General features: G+C 36.5%; 1 protein-coding gene across 2 annotated transcripts in view; it reads left to right on the top strand.

Moving 5' to 3' along the window:
* Window positions 1-18,821, top strand: part of grm4 (glutamate receptor, metabotropic 4) — a 153,922-nt gene that overhangs the window by 114,216 nt on the left and 20,885 nt on the right. For both annotated transcript variants that reach the window (XM_027146303.2, XM_027146304.2), the window contains exons 4-6: window positions 10,518-10,653; window positions 11,582-11,736; window positions 12,094-12,234. In XM_027146303.2, the coding sequence (XP_027002104.1) occupies window positions 10,518-10,653; window positions 11,582-11,736; window positions 12,094-12,234 (432 nt within the window). The remainder of the gene's footprint in view (window positions 1-10,517; window positions 10,654-11,581; window positions 11,737-12,093; window positions 12,235-18,821) is intronic.

Here is an 18,821-nt window from a genome sequence, read left to right on the forward strand (position 1 = left end):
AGGGCAGCAGTGGCGATTTTGCCAATCTTGGTGTTCTCTGGCAAATGCCAAACGTGCTGCCTGGTGTTGGGCTGTAAGCACAACACCTACCTATGAACGTCTGGCCCTCATACCACCCTCATGGAGTCGTTTCTGATTGTTTGAGAAGACACATGCACATTTGTGGCCTGCTGGAGGTAATTTTGCAGGGCTCTGGCAGTGCTCCTCCTGTTCCTCCTTGCACAAAAGCGGGGGTAGCGGTCCTGCTGCTGAGTTGTTGCCCTCCTACGGCCTCCTCTACGTCTCCTGATGTACTGGCCTGTCTACTGGTAATGCCAGACACAGCAAACCTTCTTGCCACAGCACGCATTGATGTGCCATCCTGGATGAGCTGCACTACCTGAGCCACTTGTGTGGGTTGTAGACTCCGCCTCATGCTACCACTAGAGTGAAAGCACCGCCAGCATTCAAAAGTGACCAAAACTTCAGAAGTGGTCTGTGGTCAGCACCTGCAGAACCACTCCTTTATTGGGGTGTCTTGCTAATTGCCTATAATTTCCACCTGTTGTGTATTCCATTTTCAAAACAGCATGTGAAATTGATTGTCAATCAGTGTTGCTTCCTAAGTGGGCAATTTGATTTCACAGAAGTGTGATTGACTTGGAGTTACATTGTGTTGTTTAAGTCTTCCCTTTATTTTTTTGAGCAGTGTTGCTTCACGTGGAGGCCACACACACCACTGAGCCATTGAGGTCATTTTGACTTGTTTAAAGCACATTACATCAAAGTTGGATCAGCCTGTAGTGTTTTTCCACTTCAATTTTGAGTGTGACTCCAAATCCAGATCACCACGGGTTAATAAATTTTGATTTTCATTAATCATTTTTGTGCGATTTTGTTGTCAGCTCATTCAACTATGTAAAGAACAAAGTATTTAATAAGACTATTTCATTCATTCAGATCCAGGATGTGTTGCTTAAGTGTTCCCTTTATTTTTTTGAGCAGTGTATTTTTAATTTCAAAACCATAAACAAGAAGGACAATAAGTATATGCTATATTTATTAGAGTAATAGAAGTAGCAGTGTATAAAAAGGAAATAACACTGATAATCCCAATTGCATGCATTTGTGATAGGAAATAGGGTTTAGTGTCAACATGTAATTTGTTTCTGTGAATTATAATGGACATCAACTTTATCAGCTTATTACTCCTAGAGTTCATTAACAGGTGCAAATGTTTACATGCATTAAAAACAGTGCGCGCGTGTGTGTGCGTCAATTTGGGATGGTTTAAAGCAAGTGTGAATGGATGTGCTTCTAGATTTATTAAATCTGTAGTGTCCTTACACAGCTTCCCTCTTCTTATTTATTGTATGTTACTTTCCAGTTGAATTTTCACGTCACCTCAGAACATTCAGATACCCGACAACATAGAAATAAAATAGAACTTCTGTCATCTGTCCACAGAAGACAATAAAATTTAGCTAACATACAGTTTACAATAAAATTTAGCTAACAACAGTAACTTACAGTTTGGCTAACTTGCATTTGCTAACTATAGGTAAAGTGCATTAAATTAGCTAGCAGTAGCAATATATGTGGACTTTTTTTTTTAGCTACATTAAGTCATATTTTCCTACCTCCTTCTGATTACATGTTTAATTGTTTTTCTACTGTCCATTACTCACCAACAATGAACAATAGTCTGCTGAGCAGAGCTTCTCTGCATCTACAAAGCTAGCTGTGCTCCCCTGGTCACACAGTTAGCACGTGCTGTGTAGCAAGACAATAATTTGGCTCCCAGTTATTTTATCCATTTTATTATGAACACCTGGAACATCTGGAACAACAATAATCTTACAAAATGAATAACTTCTGCATATGTTTCAGATGGTCATAAATATAGGGTTGCCACCTTCAATACAGAAAAATATGGGACGCCTGCCGCAGCGGGGGCAACACCCCTCGGGGACATGATGACCACAGTCCCGATGGTGTGCCAGTGGTGGTATATCATAACTTAAAATATGTATTCATAAAAATATTAAGATGGATACCAATGGACATTATAATAAGATATCTGCTATTGAAATCAGTGTGAACAGATGCACTCAGTCTCTCACTATCACAACTTAAGTGGTCATATTGAATACACAGCTATGACAATAATAAATATATGCAAACAAATTGTGACTGAGAACACAAAAAATAAACTTTTGGAGGAAATTGTGAGATGTGAACCATATTTTATTTACTTATAATTAAATTAACAGATCCATAACTTAGTAATTATAACTTGCAAACTTGCAAAAGATCTTCCATCAACATCATGAACATAATAACATCAGTGGACGTATGAAACTTTCAGAGCTGGACGCGGGGGGGGGGGGGGGATGCCATCGTTTCATATAGATTTTCTGTCACTCTGACTCTGTCAAAAGAACCAGCGAGGCGGCGTCCTGACCTCCTCTGACTCTGATTGGCCGTGATTCACGGCCCGTAACCCTAAAACAAACCAATCAAACCAACGATGGCAACGAGTATTATCCAGATCTCCACAGAATGCGGGTGGGGTGATTTGCATTGGATGCTGTATAATGTGGACCTATGTAAAAGACGGGACAAATCGCGTCCCATATTGATTTGATACGGGACGCGTCATTTTGCCTGTAAATATGGGACGATTCCGTATTTCACTGGACGGGTGGCAACCCTACATAAATATTACCATACATATTGGGGTATTGTATCTGGTAGTAGTAGATTATTCTGGATGTTATCTAACCCCACCCACCAGAAACTATGCACTAGAAATTATTTGAAATCATCATACGGTTAAATTAATTAACAAGTGATCTTTCCATTATCTGCATTATAGAGAAATCCATACTACCATCATTATAGTGAAGAGTTAAAATCTCTACCATCAACAGTTCAGGAATTTTTGTTTACACATTAGGCCCAATAGGATCATTGTCTCTTTCAAAGACACAAATTTCTCATTTCTAATCTGAACATTAATATCACAAAACAATGTGAGTTAGATTAGTAATTCATTCCAATGCCAATTAAAGAATACACATTAGTTTCTTTCAATATTTCTGTAATGTTTTTGGATGACTTGAAACAATAATGGATAAATAATTAACAAAATAAAAAGAATCATTTCCATCTGCATGTGCTGCCCTTGTCGGAAACTACTGTCTCTACCACACCTGCATATCAATAGAGGGCTGTAATTCTACAGTGATTACATTTCATTATGGTGCTACATTGATTAAAATAAAGTGAGATGCAATTAGGAATAGACAATAACATTTGCAGCAGTCAGAAAGGTAGATTAGATTTTACTTTTGACTCATTTAAGGACACACGTAGCTAAATGGATTGCTATTTAAGGTGCTTGCTTTTGCCATTCTGACCTCTAAACACAGACTTACATTCTTTCAGAAAAAAAAAAAAAAATCCCTGCACTTTGTTTTTCATTACACAGTTGAAGCAGTCAAAACAGTCAGAATGATGCTAAGGTAGGAACATGACAGAAGTTATCTCGGATGTAATAGGTAGATGGCGAAAGATGAGAAACTAGGGTTGACATCCAATGCAAGCAACCAGTACTTCTTGATGATATTTTAAACTAACACAAGGATTTATTTGTTTAATTCTATTTTATGCTTCACAGTAAACAGAGGGGGCAGCTTGTTTAACATGTCTGCACAATACCTGTAAACTGTGTCAACATCTGTTATTTGCATATTAATATCAATGCACCATAATTTTTTTTTTTTTTGCTTTAATACAGTGATATAATTTGATATCATGTTGTATAAAGTGCAGAGGCGTATGTATGACTGTGTGTTTTCTCACACCCCTTCCTTTATTGTCTTTTTCAGGTAAATAATATTGCACGAAAATCCACACAATGTGGCATTCCCACAATCCTATTCATCTAGATTAGAGTCTGTGCAGTGGCGCATGCCAGGACATAGAGGCTGAGCCAAAATCACTTTCTGACACTACTGAGGCCAGAGTTTAACCTGGTGGAAAATCGTTCCACATGCTGCTGTAAGCATAGCATCCTCCATCCAAGGAAGCCGGTCACCGATCTATAGGAAGGAACCGACATGATCTGTGATGCTGTGCAATCTCAGTTCCACCCTATTGCCTGTTTTTGAATCTGATGATGCCACGGCCATCCATGGCCAGGGGCCAAGAAAGAGAAATTAGCTATGCTGTCAGGGTGGAAGGGATGCCATTACTTTCTTCACTGTCAATCAGCAAGGCAGTAGCCAGTCATGGGCTTCTGCGATGTCATGTACACAGAAGAGGGCAGATAGTGCTTGCCTCTGAGTCTGTTACTCTGACCTGTGATCTAGTATGAGCAGCTGTTAAAAAAGATATGCTTGACAGACACTGTGTACGGTGGAGGAAATGCATGTTAAGCATTCACCCTCCCTGGATGGGGGATAGCTGTCTAGTGTGTGAAAACTAACATACGAAGAAAAGGGAATGTGGTGGTTGCAGATTTGGGAGTTGTAGGTCTGGGACGATTGGAAAATGGGGAAAAAGTATAGGTATGTCCTTAAATAGTGTAATATAATATACAGTTTATTGCACTGATATGGTTACTTTTGTTGTTAACAGTGCAGTTAAAAAACATTATCACTAATAATATAGTCTAGAAAGGTGAACCAGTTCATGCTTTAACCATGGAAAAGATGATTAGGTGACTATTTTTTTTATTACTGGTCAATTTGTGAAAAAATGATTAGTGGAAGATGCAATATCATCTTGTTTTATAGTATTTGTTTTGTATGAATCAGTTAAATCATATGGTGCTGTAATGATTTCCAAAGTTTTAGCAAATTACAATATTTGTACAAACGCACAGGGTTAAAAGGTATAAAAATAGTTGAACTTTTTGTATTCCTGTATCTATTTGCTCTATTGACTGCCCTTGAACGACAATCATGTTCAATACTTTCAGTTGCCTTAGAGTTGCAGTAATACACCAAATGTATAATGTGGCTACAGCTGAGGGACCTTGAGGAGTCGATTTTTGTAAACAGTGGATTAAATTGGATGGGTTTTGAGGGGTGACTGCCACCAACATACTGTGCGGGGTGGGGGGCTGTTGGCCGCTGTTAATAGGCTGTCTGCATCGGCCACAACTGACTTGATGAGTAATTTTCAGTCACAGCAGTCTTTAATAACAGGCAAGCCAAAAACAGTCCACTCTACACAATGTAAACATAAACCTGAAATTTTAGATAAACTGAATTTGCCTACTAATTGATTCCACACAGAGATTCTAATCAAAACCTACTGTATTTGTGTGTGTGTGTGTGTGTGTGTGTGTGTGTGTGTGTGTGTGTGTGTGTGTGTGTGTGTGTGTGTGTGTGTGTGTGTGTGTGTGTGCATGTTTGTGTATTCATATTCCTGAGGTTATTCGCCTGTAGGCAGGGAGAGTACAAAATACTATTTTAGATCTTAAAGTGCAAAATCCATACAACTCCACTTGTTTTTAATACATCATTTTAATACTTTTGTACCCTTAGAAAACATATTCAAATATTTCATATGGTAAGTATTGCTTGTACAAGATTAAATCTGTTCCAGATTGCATATATAATATTACTGATTAAAGGTAAGGTTGCTGTGAAACATGCATAATTTATAATTTATTCATAATTCACTCTGTATGACAGTGTGGAATGAATACATAAGTAACTCATAAAAACTATGATTCTTTTAACCCTAGATAACTTGTGAAACATTTGTTCTTCAAGATGTCAGAGTCAGCTAAGGATGTTGAGAAATTAGTGCAGTGACTTCCTGAAATCTCCATTTTTGAGCAAAACAGCAAAAAACAAACAAACAAAAAAAAAACTAAACAAAAAACCCATCTAATATACATATTATTGCTTTGCAAAGGTCTGGAATAATATATCTGTTCTTTAGCCTCAACTGAAAGTCATGCATTAAGTGAAATTCATCAGGGAGCATTGACTCTTTAAACATTATCAACAAAGATGGTTTGTTAAATCTTTCAAAGTCGTGGCAGCTTTGTGATTTTCTACACTTTCCTCACAGGATCATTGACACGGAGAAAGAAAAAGAAAGAAATAGCAACTATGCGTTAGCTGAAAAATACAAAAAAAAAAAAAAAAAAAAAAAAAAAAACAAACTGTTTTTCAACTTCTGTGTTACAGGATTCCGTTGCAGGTTTTGTCTACAGTTTTCCAATTATGATAACTTTTAATAATGAAACCCATTAGTACAGGACATCACTACCAGCATAGTTAATGTAATTCTCTTACATTGGGGCAACTCCCATGCTGGGGATGCTTGGATTTTATATGTTTAATTTGAAAAACATTCTAGACTAATTAAATTTTGTTTATTTAAATCAATTCATTTAGGCGGCACTGTGGCGCGGCGGTTAGCTTTGCTGCCTTACAGGTTTAGTTTCGATCCTGAGCTCAGGTTACTGCCTGTGTGGAAATCTGTGTGTTCTTCTTGTGTCAGTGGGGGTTTCTTCCTCACTTTCAAAAAACATGTCAGTAAGTGGAAACTCTAAATTGCCCCTAGATCTGATTGAGAGTGTGAATGAGTGTGTGAGCGTAGTGCCTTGTGATTCATCCTATTGAAGGTGTATTCCTGCCTCGAGTTTCTGGAATAGGCTGTGGATTCATGATGACCCCGACAAAGATATAGTGATTTCTGAAGATGAATGTACTGTGCACCTGAAAATTTGAAGAAGAGGAGTGTTACTACGGATGTGACCTTTAAAATCACAGCAAAACTGTACATCAGCAGACTTGAAAATGAAATTACACTTGATTTGCCGTATTACACGATATTTCCAAATTGGTGGACATTTTCTAATCCAAAGAGGAGCTTGAAGGTATTAGCTATGACCTGTTTCAATCATTTATTTTTAACCTTCCCAGTAATACAAATGTTTATTGCCATTATAGGTTTATGTGAGATATTTGTTTATTTGATTATTAAATATTTGCTGACATAAGCATCAATAACAGTTTTTACATACACTCTTATTCTCTGGATTCACTGAGAGCAATTAACAATCTATGGCCCATTAAGTCATTAATATAATGGACCTTCCTGGAAAGAGCCCTACTGAAGCCTGATGTCCATCCCTAGCTGTATGCGTTTGCTGGGAAGGATTAGAGAGGGTCCTTATTTATTATTAATTAATATATTTACCTTATATCTCAATAGTATTTGCCGCACTTAGAATATCTCACTTTATGTGACTGCACAGTTAGCCATTACAGTGTGCAGAGTAAATCTATTCAGATCTGAGTGCTTGTTTAATGAGATTTATTTTTACAAAGCTTAGGCAAGAAAGCAGAAAAAATGGACACAGATGAACAATGAAAGCTTTGGCTGCTTGACCATCATATTAGAGTCAACAGAGGATTTGTCTCAGTACTGTGCATTCTTTTCAGCAGGCCCATTGCCTGGGTAATGTTGCACTATATCAGTTCTTTGTCCCACATATTCAGTGCAATAAAGCAGATTCAAATGGTGAATCTATTTAAATCAAACTGTCCTATTCCATATTTTCACTCTTTACATGTTCTTGGTCGTTTGCATACTTGTTTAAGACAATGGAAAATTGCTGCAATGAAATAAAATGGAAAGTTAAAGAAGAGAAAGAAATGGAGAAAATGCAGAAAATGAGATGGGATGTATCAGTGAATTTTCTGTATAGTGTGCAAAATTGCATCAACAAAAGTGAGTGCTTGCTTCTGTTGATGCAATTTTGTGCACTATACAAAAAATATACTGACACCTCATATTTGGTAACTCATATATTACAGCTGAACTAAAATAAACAGTGGTTTGATGAGTCACAGCTTGACTTTCCCTCACAGTTTGGCTTTGTCTCTATAAATGTTCCCTTCACTCATTACCCTGTGGAGACAAGGTCTCTTAACTACAGTTCATTAGTCATCTCAAATGCCCCTTGGTACAAATGGAATATATAGATAACCCTGAATATCCTGTAGCTGTAAGAATCCTCTCTCATATGGGACATTTTAAGGAGTGTTTTTTTTTTTTCTTTTTCTTTTTTTTGCTTCTAAACCCATGCAGTGATCTTTTCTCGACAAATACAGGCCAAACCCTTACCTTTTTAAAGATGGGAACAAATAAATCATCTTAAAGCTGTCAAGAGCTAAAAATATTTGGGGACATGAAAGAGATTGGTGAAAAAGAACTGAGCTAAGAATATCTCATAATAAGTGCATTTATAAGAAAAAACTTGCTGTTCAGTGTACAGAAGATCAATTGAGGGCTGCACCATGATGTAGAGTTGTTACCTAACTAAGAAATCACTTGGAGCAAAAATAAAATCCAGTGTACACATTTTTACTAATATACAATACTTGATCAGGAACCATTTGCTTTATCAGCATTTAGTTTGTGCTGATCCATGAGTTCTTTGTTGCACAACTATAAACTGTTGTAGAAAGGACATTATTTACATTTACATTATTTACTGTTCAGTGTCACACAAATGATGGGTTCTTTTCTGAGCCTGGTTCCTCTCAAGGTTTCTTCCTCATATCATTTCAGGGAGTTTTTCTGATAGATTTTAGTAATATATTGTGACTAATTTTGAACTTTTTTTCTGCTTCTATACTTCTGTAAAGCTGCTTTGAGACAATGTGTATTGTTAAAAACGCTATTCAAATAAATTGAATTGAATTGAATGAATTACAACATGTATAATATTTGTAAATGCAATTTACAAAATGTATATACATTATTTTTTCACATATATTTTCATATTTTATATAGTTTTTTTATATAGTCTTATCTATCTCCTTTTGGTTTGGGTTTTATTTTTTATCCCTAATTGCATTCCTTTAATGTTTAAATACCGTACAGACGTAAAAAGCATTTCACTGCATGTCGTACCCTGTATATACAGTACAGACCAAAGGTTTGGACACACCTTCTCATTCAAAGAGTTTTCTTTATTTTCATGACTATGAAAATTGTAGATTCACACTGAAGGCATCAAAACTATGAATGAACACATGTGGAATTATATACGTACATAACAAAAAAGTGTGAAACAACTGAAAATATGTCATATTATAGGTTCTTCAAAGTAGCCACCTTTTGCTTTGATTACTGCTTTGAACACTCTTGGCATTTTCTTGATGAGCTTCAAGATGTAGTCACCTGAAATGGTCTTCCAACTGTCTTGAAGGAGTTCCCAGAGATGCTTAGCACTTGTTGGCCCTTTTGCCTTCACTCTGTGGTCCAGCTCACCCCAAATCATCTCAATTGGGTTCAAGTCCGGTGACTGTGGAGGCCAGGTCATCTGGCGCAGCACCCCATCACTCTCCTTCATGGTCAAATAGCCCTTACACAGCCTGGAGGTGTGTTTGGGGTCATTGTCCTGTTGAAATGGTGGTGTGTCCAAACTTTTGGAAGGTGTGTCCAAACTTTTGGTCTGTACTGTATGTGTATGTGACAAATGAAATTTGATTTGATTTAATTTGATTTGTATGATGTCATATTTTTGCTTGTTTTTTAAGTTGTCTAGTAGACGTCTATCTCCGTAAAAAAATTGCATTAAAAGATGTTTAAATCTTCATACATCTACCTAATACCAATATACTACAGAGTGTCAGAATTTTGTCAGTGGCAGCACACATACACCCACACAACACCAGTAGCATGTTCCTTGATCTGTGATGATGGTCTTTGGTAAAAAGTTTGGATTAAAAAAATTATATATTAAGATGAAAAGAGACTGTATCCAATTTTCCATTCCAAGTCTGTCTTTAAACATAGGGCATATTGTTACTAATGTAAAAGCAGCAACCAAGTAGCAAAAAAGTAAGTACAGTAAGTAGGTCAGAATAGCTAAGAGTCACAGCCTCTTGTAACCTCTTTAGTGGTGTGATGAATTAGGGAATCTAAGGAAATTGAGTGGTTCTTGTGGTCCAAAATGGCGACAACCTTAATGATTAAGAATTTGGATTGTGGGGTAGAGGGTGTTAAAGGCAAGAGCTTAAGTTTGAAGGCTTTGGTCTAGACTGTAGTGTAAAACCCCAATCTGTAGATTCTTTCTTTCTTTCTTTCTTTCTTTCTTTCTTTCTTTCTTTCTTTCTTTCTTTCTTTCTTTCTTTCTTTCTTTCTTTCTTTCTTTCTTTCTTAATTCATTAAATGCACATATGAAGGGATAAACTGAGGTTTCTAGGCAGAGCAATTAAGTTTTGGATATGGCAAGAGATCTCTGGAGAGAGTTAGTTCTTCTAGAAGACCTCAAACTTCTTTATTCCTTCTTTGTTATCTGACATGACAAGATTTCAAAATGGCTGAAATGTTAAATAACTGGCTTTTTCATGTGAAGTAAAAGGTGTCCTTAATATAAGGCGTTTGGCAAAATGTTTACTGATGATTCAAAAGATGATTAGCTCCAAGCACTAGACACATGAAAGTTGTCTTTTTTATGCAATTCTCTTTCTTTTTGTTTCATCTTTTCACAGGAAGTGTCTGCATCTCCCAGTCAGTTAAGATCCCCCGTGAGCCCAAAGCAGGTGAATTTGACAAGATCATTCATCGCCTGGTTGAAAACCCAAATGCAAGAGTGGTCATTATTTTTGCGAATGAGGATGATATAAGGTGAGTCTTAAGGATGATATGAGGTGCTAACATTGCTTTCTTCATCATTAGTCATTATTTTTGCAGTACCTAAGGTTCTTTATGTTGACTTAATGATTGGAATTAAACAGAATATGACTCAAAGCCCCCGCCTCCGCCTTGTGTGTGTGGAGTTTGCATGTTCTCCCCGTGCCTCGGGGGTTTCCTCCGGGTACTCCGGTTTCCTCCCCCGGTCCAAAGACATGCATGGTAGGTTGATTGGCATCTCTGGAAAAATTGCCCGTAGTGTGTGATTGCGTGAGTGATTGAGAGTGTGTGTGTGCCCTGCGATGGGTTGGCACTCCGTCCAGGGTGTATCCTGCCTTGATGCCCGATGACGCCTGAGATAGGCACAGGCTCCCCGTGACCCGAGGTAGTTCGGATAAAGCGGTAGAAAATGAATGAATGAATGAATGAATGACTCAAAGCCTTCAACTAATTCCAATGTCATTACTGATCTGTAAGATTCTGTCTATTGATTAAAGACTTTTTGTGCCATCAGTTTAGCCATAATAAGCAGTTTAGCAATTCTTTATAGGATGGATTTTTAGTTTCCTGTATCTGAAGTGTGATGACCTATCAGCCTTTATTGCAGGTTTTGATTTAGAAAAGATGATCATTTAGGGGCTTGACAAAATTCACCATCTTGAATTTTCTGTCCGATTGAGAATCCTGCTGCATATAGTTCATTGTTACACATGGTCGATATGGAATGGTCAGTTATAGATCGATTTACAATTATTCTAAATTAAAGCCTTTGACAGGCTTTATTTATTTATTTATTTATTTATTTATTTATTTATTTATTTATTTATTTTACAAAACTGTAAAGTACTATTGAGGTGACTGCCTTTGGAGGCAACTGGTAAAATAATGCTTACACTATCTGGTTATTCTGTTCTCTTTGAAGGAGGCTGCTGCAGGCAGCAAAGAAAAGCAATTTGACTGGTCACCTCTTGTGGGTAGGATCAGATAGCTGGGGTTCAAAAATTTCTCCTGTGCTCTACCAAGAGGAGATGGCTGAGGGAGCTGTGACTATCCTACCTAAGCGCCAGTCCATTAAAGGTAAGGAAGCTCAAACATATATATGATATAAAAAGGAATGTTTTGTATGTAAAATATATTTTAGTGCATTGCTTCATGTATATATTAAATGCAAGTTCAGCTAAAAGTTCAAGTAAAAGTTCAACTTTAAAGTGTATGGGACAAGCGTTTCTTGCCTATTTTCATGCATTACAACATCATTTACTGATGATAATGTCCAATGAAGTGTCCAAATGTCATCAAATCTTAATAAAGCACATCAAGAAATGGTTAAACGTCTTGCAACACTGTATGTCATCTAAAGTGTGGAGCTGTGCCCTTTCTTATGATTTTGACAGAACGCATTAAATAACACTTATTTTATTGATCTTCTCTCAGGATTTGATCGTTATTTTACCAGTCGGACACTAGAAAATAACAGGAGGAACATCTGGTTTGCTGAGTTCTGGGAGAACAATTTCAACTGCAAGCTCAATCGGCATGCCTTGAAGAAAGGATCGGGCATAAAGAAATGTACAAGTAAGAAATCCTGGCTTCTTCAGGACTGTCAAAACCCTTTTTCCTAAAGGAAGAAACAGGGAACAGAGAAGGGAAGAAGGAGAGAGGTGGTGAGAGAGAGTGTGAGAAGCCCAGAATATGCGTATGTATGTGTATGTGTGTTTGTTTGTGTGTGTGTGTGCCTATGTGGCTGGTAGCGGATGAGGGTAATGGAGAGGAAGGAGAGAGAATGAAAATACACACAGGATTCTAAATCCATTCAGAAGCACTCAGGGCCAGATGTACTAAGCTGTTTGTGCCTGTTTGTTTTTTTATGCTTTTTTTCTGTGCAAAAAAACCCTAGCGTGTTATGTCTGAAGCTGGCATATGAGCCTAAATTCACAATTTAACACAACATTTAACACAAGACACAAAGTGTGCTTCTCTCCCTCATACATAGTGCATGCATTTAAGGGAGAGAAGCACAAAAACCAGGAAGTCAGCTAAAAAAAAAAGTAGAAAAAATAGAAAGTGCTCCGGACTACATATTTCATGTGATGAACTAACCCTTGGGCAATTAGACTTCAAATTTTGCATGTAATTTGGTCTGCCTCCTAAAACCAGGTGTAAATTTCCACCATGAGTATTGCCCTAAGCTTTATATTCAGTGGTTCTCTTACAGAATTACTTTTTAAAAGGCCAGTGTAGTGTATGTTTTTATCCAATAGCATATATACAGTATATGTATATGTGTGTGTGTGTGTGTGTATATATATATATATATATATGTGCATGCAGTACCCTTCTTATTAAATCCAAATATTAATTAAATAGTATATAATGTTTTTTAATGATATTTACTTGTTCTGATAATATAGTGTTTATTTAATAAGAATAACATTCATTGACACATTTTCTTCATTACTGAACTTCCAGATTCTTTTTTCACTTTATATAAAGCATTTTAGCTTAGTAAACCGAATGTGAATTTCAGGCAATTTTAGAGTATTTTGCACTCCGTTGTCTGATGTGCATGCATCTAATTTGTGTTTATGTCTACCAGTGTCTAAGTTATAAACTACAAAGCTGTTTCCCACAAAACTCCTGGGCTAAGCATCATTTCCACGGCACTACCTTTATAAAACCAGTCAAATCTACTAGAGAAGGGCTGATGACCTGTAATTGATTCATGTCTCGAGGGAGTGGCATTCTACCACTGTGTCCATCTGCAGTCAGCACTTGACCCTTTGGACACCCAGTGTAGCTGTCTCATAGCAACAAACCTCTGGCTGTGGCCAATCACTGTGCATCGTGTTCTTATGAGAAGGATGCAGGGCTTTCTAGAGGCAGATTTGCTAGAGGATGCTATTCACACAGCATGTGCACTGCGGCAGTGAACAGGGCAGGAGGGATGTCAAGCTCTGGCTTTGCAGTCAAGTTGATTTTTATAGCTGACTGCTTTCAAGATGACTCATCTGACCATAGCTTCACAGTTCTCCAAATGTCATCTTTATGAATTTTTGATTTTGCAAACATGCATAAGTCCGCTAATTTTCTGTAGGCCTTTTTCACATTGCTGTGCTGATACAAATGTAACTAAAGCAGCAGGCTTGTGCTTCAACCAACAAACTTACACATGCATGAGTCAACATTCACCCACAGATCGACCAAAATTCCCACTGACATTGTTGATGACTAATGATGATGTCAGATCAAAATATAATGCTGAATGACTGAACCAATGACATTCAAAATCATTTTTATTCACAAAACTTGAATTTCTGTAAACACAAAACAGCTAGAGAAGTTTGATGTAGGCTGCTGAAGGAACAGATAGGCACTCAGATGCAATATCATTTGAATGAAATGTTCCTTTATATTGTAGATTTCTGTTTAGGAAATGAAGGAACAAACAATTGTACAATTACAGTTACAGTATAATATAAAATATGTTTCTACCTGTTTGGTAGTCTAACTTTTAAAAGTAGAACTCTGAATGTTTCCCTATCAGAATGGGTCAAAATAAAAATTTTTTTTTGGGAAGTTAACGACCCTAAGTTATCTAATGAACTCTTAAAGAACTTGCAAAGAGCCTGCCTTTCAAAAAGTGTAATTCTACTATCATTCACTGGAGTTAGATGGCAGAGAATAACACCAACGCCCTGATTACCCATCCCTCTCAAATACCCTATTAGGAATATCCCGGGTTGGGATATTCCTATATATTCCTATATATATTCCTATATATATTCCTATATATATATATATATATATATATATATATATATATATATATATATATATATATATATATATATATATATATATATGTAACCGGGTTGGATATTCCTGCATCCCGATGCTCTCTCTCTCTCTCTCTCTGTGTGTGTGTGTGTGTGTGTTCAAACTGTCATCATGATGTCCCCCTTTTAAAAAGAACAAACAAACATGAAGAGACCAGATGATATATACACTTCCACAATGAATATAATTTCAGTCATCAAATGGATTGAATCATTGAATCATCTCTTTTTTTAACTGGATTGGTCATACAAGAAGCTATATTTTCATTTCTATTGAAGCTGTTGAATGTGTGATAACTGGCTCTTTAGCAGATGATATTAGTCAATCAGACATAAATTACTGAGTACTGTTCCTGGCCTGTACTTTGGGCTTCCTTTCACTGCAGGAGTGAAAGAACAGCAGTGCAGACAAGACTTTCACAACATATTCTGTTGAGAAGTCATGAAAGAGGAAAAAGGGGCTACTTCAGATTGTTTTGGTACACAACAGATTATGGTGGATTTATCAGCAATACACAAGAGGGTCTTGTCATATTCCAGATGATAATGTTGCGGTTGTTGTCACTCTTAATAAGTCTTAGCATCTACACTGTCAAATCCAAAATCTCTGGTGACACAAAAGCAAGTTAAAATGCCTTTGCAGCACTCTTCTAAGTCTCCCTGACGGCTTGTGTAAGCCAAATGAGAGCAAGGGATAGTTGATGTCTAAAGGATTTTGTGAAATTGATTTGATCAAAGCCAAAGGGCAGGAACCAATCTTTTATCTATAAGGATTGTATGATCGGTGAAGTATTGATTGCAACATGAAGGAACAGTGGGTGAAGATGATACCGTCCACATCCACCGTTAAAGCAAAGAAGCATTTGGATTGGTTGCACTAAAGGTCAGCTTTAGAAGCTCAGAACATGTGATTATTGTCAAACATGCGCATAGATTCCTTTGCAGAAAAAATATGGGATGGATTTTTAGTTTCCTGAAGTGCCTTTATTGCAGGTTTTGATTTAGAAAAGATGATCATTTAGGGGCTTGACAAAATTCACCATCTTGAATTCTCTCTCCGATTGAGGATCCTGCTGTTTAGGGTAGTATATATTGATATACATGGTTAGAAGCCCCATGTGTCAATAAAGTCACATTCTCAGCATATATAGCGATGTTTTGTGATTTCAGTCTCAAACAAAATGCATACTCTACATGCATTGTGTATTATTTGTACAGTATATTTGCTGCAGTACAGTATGTTTTATTAGAAAATTCTTGTGCCAAAACTCATGCCTGATGAATATGCAGAGTCGCGTGTGACTCGTCCACAAATATTTTATCAAAGAAGCAGTAACATACGGACACTATGTATAAATAAAGAGGAAAAGGAGAGAAAAAAAGATGTGTAAACCCTCAAAAAAAGCATGCCTCAGCTAATCCAAATGGTTTTCTCTAAAAGCACTGTGAGCCAGTTGAATATGTGTGGGCATGCTCTGATTTGAGGATGAGGAGTCTCTCTCTCTCTCTCTCTCTCTCTCTCTCTCTCTCTCTCTCTCTCTCTCTCTCTCTCTCTCTCTCTCTCTCTCTGTGTGTGTCTCTTATGTGTGTGTTATAGTGTGACAAACTGTGTACATAGTGATGGAAAACGTGAGTAACTGTATGGATGGGTGGGAGTCTGTAGAGTAAATACAAGAGAAGAGTAAAGACAAAGCATGTGTGTAGACCCAGGGAAAGCCAGTTCTCTCCAGTTATGAGATTGATATATATTTTTCTTGGCACAGCAGCCACCCTGCTAGTCTTAACAGAGTCACATGATGGCAGGGTATATTTTTTTGTCTTCAGCAGTAATGCTTATGGCAAACAATTACCACTTCTTTAATTTGGGCCTTTAAAGATTCATGGGCTTGTCAGGCTGTTAAATTGCCTTTGGTTTTCTGGAGTAGGCTGAGATGAAGTGATGCTAATTACAGTCCCTGAAATAAAAGACTCACACATTATCTAAGAACTACAGTAACTTTTTAGGGCAAAAAATTAAGTTAACCACTCTTTAGATATTTCCATATTGATGTACTAAATACATTACCGCTTTCGAAAGCTAATTGAACAATTTGATTCTAAACACAAAGTCATAGCAGCATTCTTGATAACACAAGAGAGCACTGTCATAACTGATGGCAAGCTTTATCCTGAGGACTACACTACACAAATGAGACCCACCACCATGACATGTGGTAGCACGTCTCCCAGTTTAATTCGGCAGGGTCATAATTGAAACTGCTCCTAGCCAATTAAAGTCTTATAAAAAATAAATAAATAAATTATAAATAATAATTAAAAAATAAAACAAACAGGCGGAGTAAATCCAGCTCTAATGAATATACAGCTGTCTGCCATGATTAGAGGAGCATGGAAAGATAATTAAACTTGCTTGCTCTCTTCACTGCATGTTTTTTTTCCCACACTTAGCAAGTATTAACAGATCTGTTCAATTCATCAGACTCAGCCCATGATGCAGGGCTTAGATAATGCAAATGAAGACACATTAAGTCATTCCATCAAATCTATAAAGAGCTGTCTACGCTTTTGTGGTTCTGGATTAAGACATATTACATCCAAAAAAAAAAAAGGCTGTGCTAAAAATAACTCAATCTGGGTCAGTTTGAAAACAGGCAAATATGGTCTTTTTATTCAGTGAGGTTGGATTAGTATGAATTAGCTGGATCAGAAATGATTAGAAATATCTTCATTGCAGGACTGTAGATACCCGGGATATTTGTTTTGTTTTACTTCATACATTTCTTGGGATATATTTAGTAATATGGTCAGTAATATTTGTTGTCCATGAAGAATGGAAAGAAAGAAACAGCTCTCTTCAACCAGCTTTTTATTCACCACATTTATAATATATGTAATACAGACAAGAATTTGACTTGTTTCTCTGTACTAGAATAAAAAAATGTGTTTACCTCAATTTTGAAATGATCTGAAACAAACTGTAAATGAGGGAACAAATGAACTGCAAAGGAAGGAATGATTTTCTTTCAACAGAAATGTTATAACACTGATGTCAGTTATAAATTTAGGTTTTGCTTGCTGCACTGGGAAAGTGTGACCTTGTCTTGACACATATTTAAAAGGTGTTCAACTGTTAAAATCCTACTAATTAAATAAGGAGAGATGAAAAGAAAATGAGAATTACACACCAACTTTGAGATATTAGTAGATATTATATATTATTAGTTATAACAATTATGGGCTAGTTAGTCAGAATTAGCTAGAACACAGTGGTAGAGCTGATAGAAGTGTTTTCTTTTGTTAAATCCATAGCTTCAGGCAGTGTTATTTCTCTACAAAAAACACCTTAATACTTAATAACATATCTGTACTGTATATATTTTGACTTGACTGAGATAATTACAGATAGTTACACAGAAAATGCAGGGCAAGATGTGACTAGCTAGTCTAATAATTTGCTTTCCTTATCTAATAAGGTAAATCCATTTTTATTGTAACTATAGATGTAATGAATTTCATAAAATACATTTAATATACTCCTATTAACCTATACTGATTTGCATAATAAGCCAATAAGCCAGCATCAGCCATATTTCCTCCATAAATAACTCTCAACCTTCACATTAATATCAAACTGATCTGAAACTGTGTCTCAAAAGGCACAGTGGAAAATTGGAGAAAATGAAATGATGCAAGATTCCTGCTTAACTCTCAGCTTAAGATCCGACACTCCAGAATGCTGCGTTTCCTGCTATCTACACAATTTGGGTTACGTTGTCTCAACCACATGACCAACAAGCTAAAGCCATCAACAGAGTAAAAATAACCGAGCATTGTTTATCGTGTACACTTCTATTTGATGACAAAGTGCAGTGTTTTGTCACTGGCATTATTATAATAATAATAATGATGTTACTATTAGTATTATTACTATTATTTTTATTGTAATTATTATTAGTTTTATTGGTAAGGGTAGGAAAAAAGTGGAAAGTGGTAACGTAGTGGTTTAGATGTTTGAATACTGATGAGAAGGTTGTGAGTTTAAATCCCAGGGCTTTCAAGTTGCTACTGTTGAGTCCTTGAGCAAGACCCCTGAACTGCTAAGTATAATAGTACTCTTTGTTCATTGACTGAGCTCATTGATTTTTGTATATCTCTGTGATCTAGACGATATTAACCTATAGAAATGGTTGTTTGTTGTCTCCATTATTAGCTTTATTTGATACATTATTACTTATATTATTCCACCTATTTGTTCGTGTCTATAATGTTGACAAAGTAATGGTCAAGTTCTTTTGAAAGCAGCTACATTTCTGATCTCTTTTTCAT

Source organism: Tachysurus fulvidraco, chromosome 5 (assembly GCF_022655615.1).
Source record: "Tachysurus fulvidraco isolate hzauxx_2018 chromosome 5, HZAU_PFXX_2.0, whole genome shotgun sequence".
Taxonomy (NCBI): domain Eukaryota; kingdom Metazoa; phylum Chordata; class Actinopteri; order Siluriformes; family Bagridae; genus Tachysurus; species Tachysurus fulvidraco.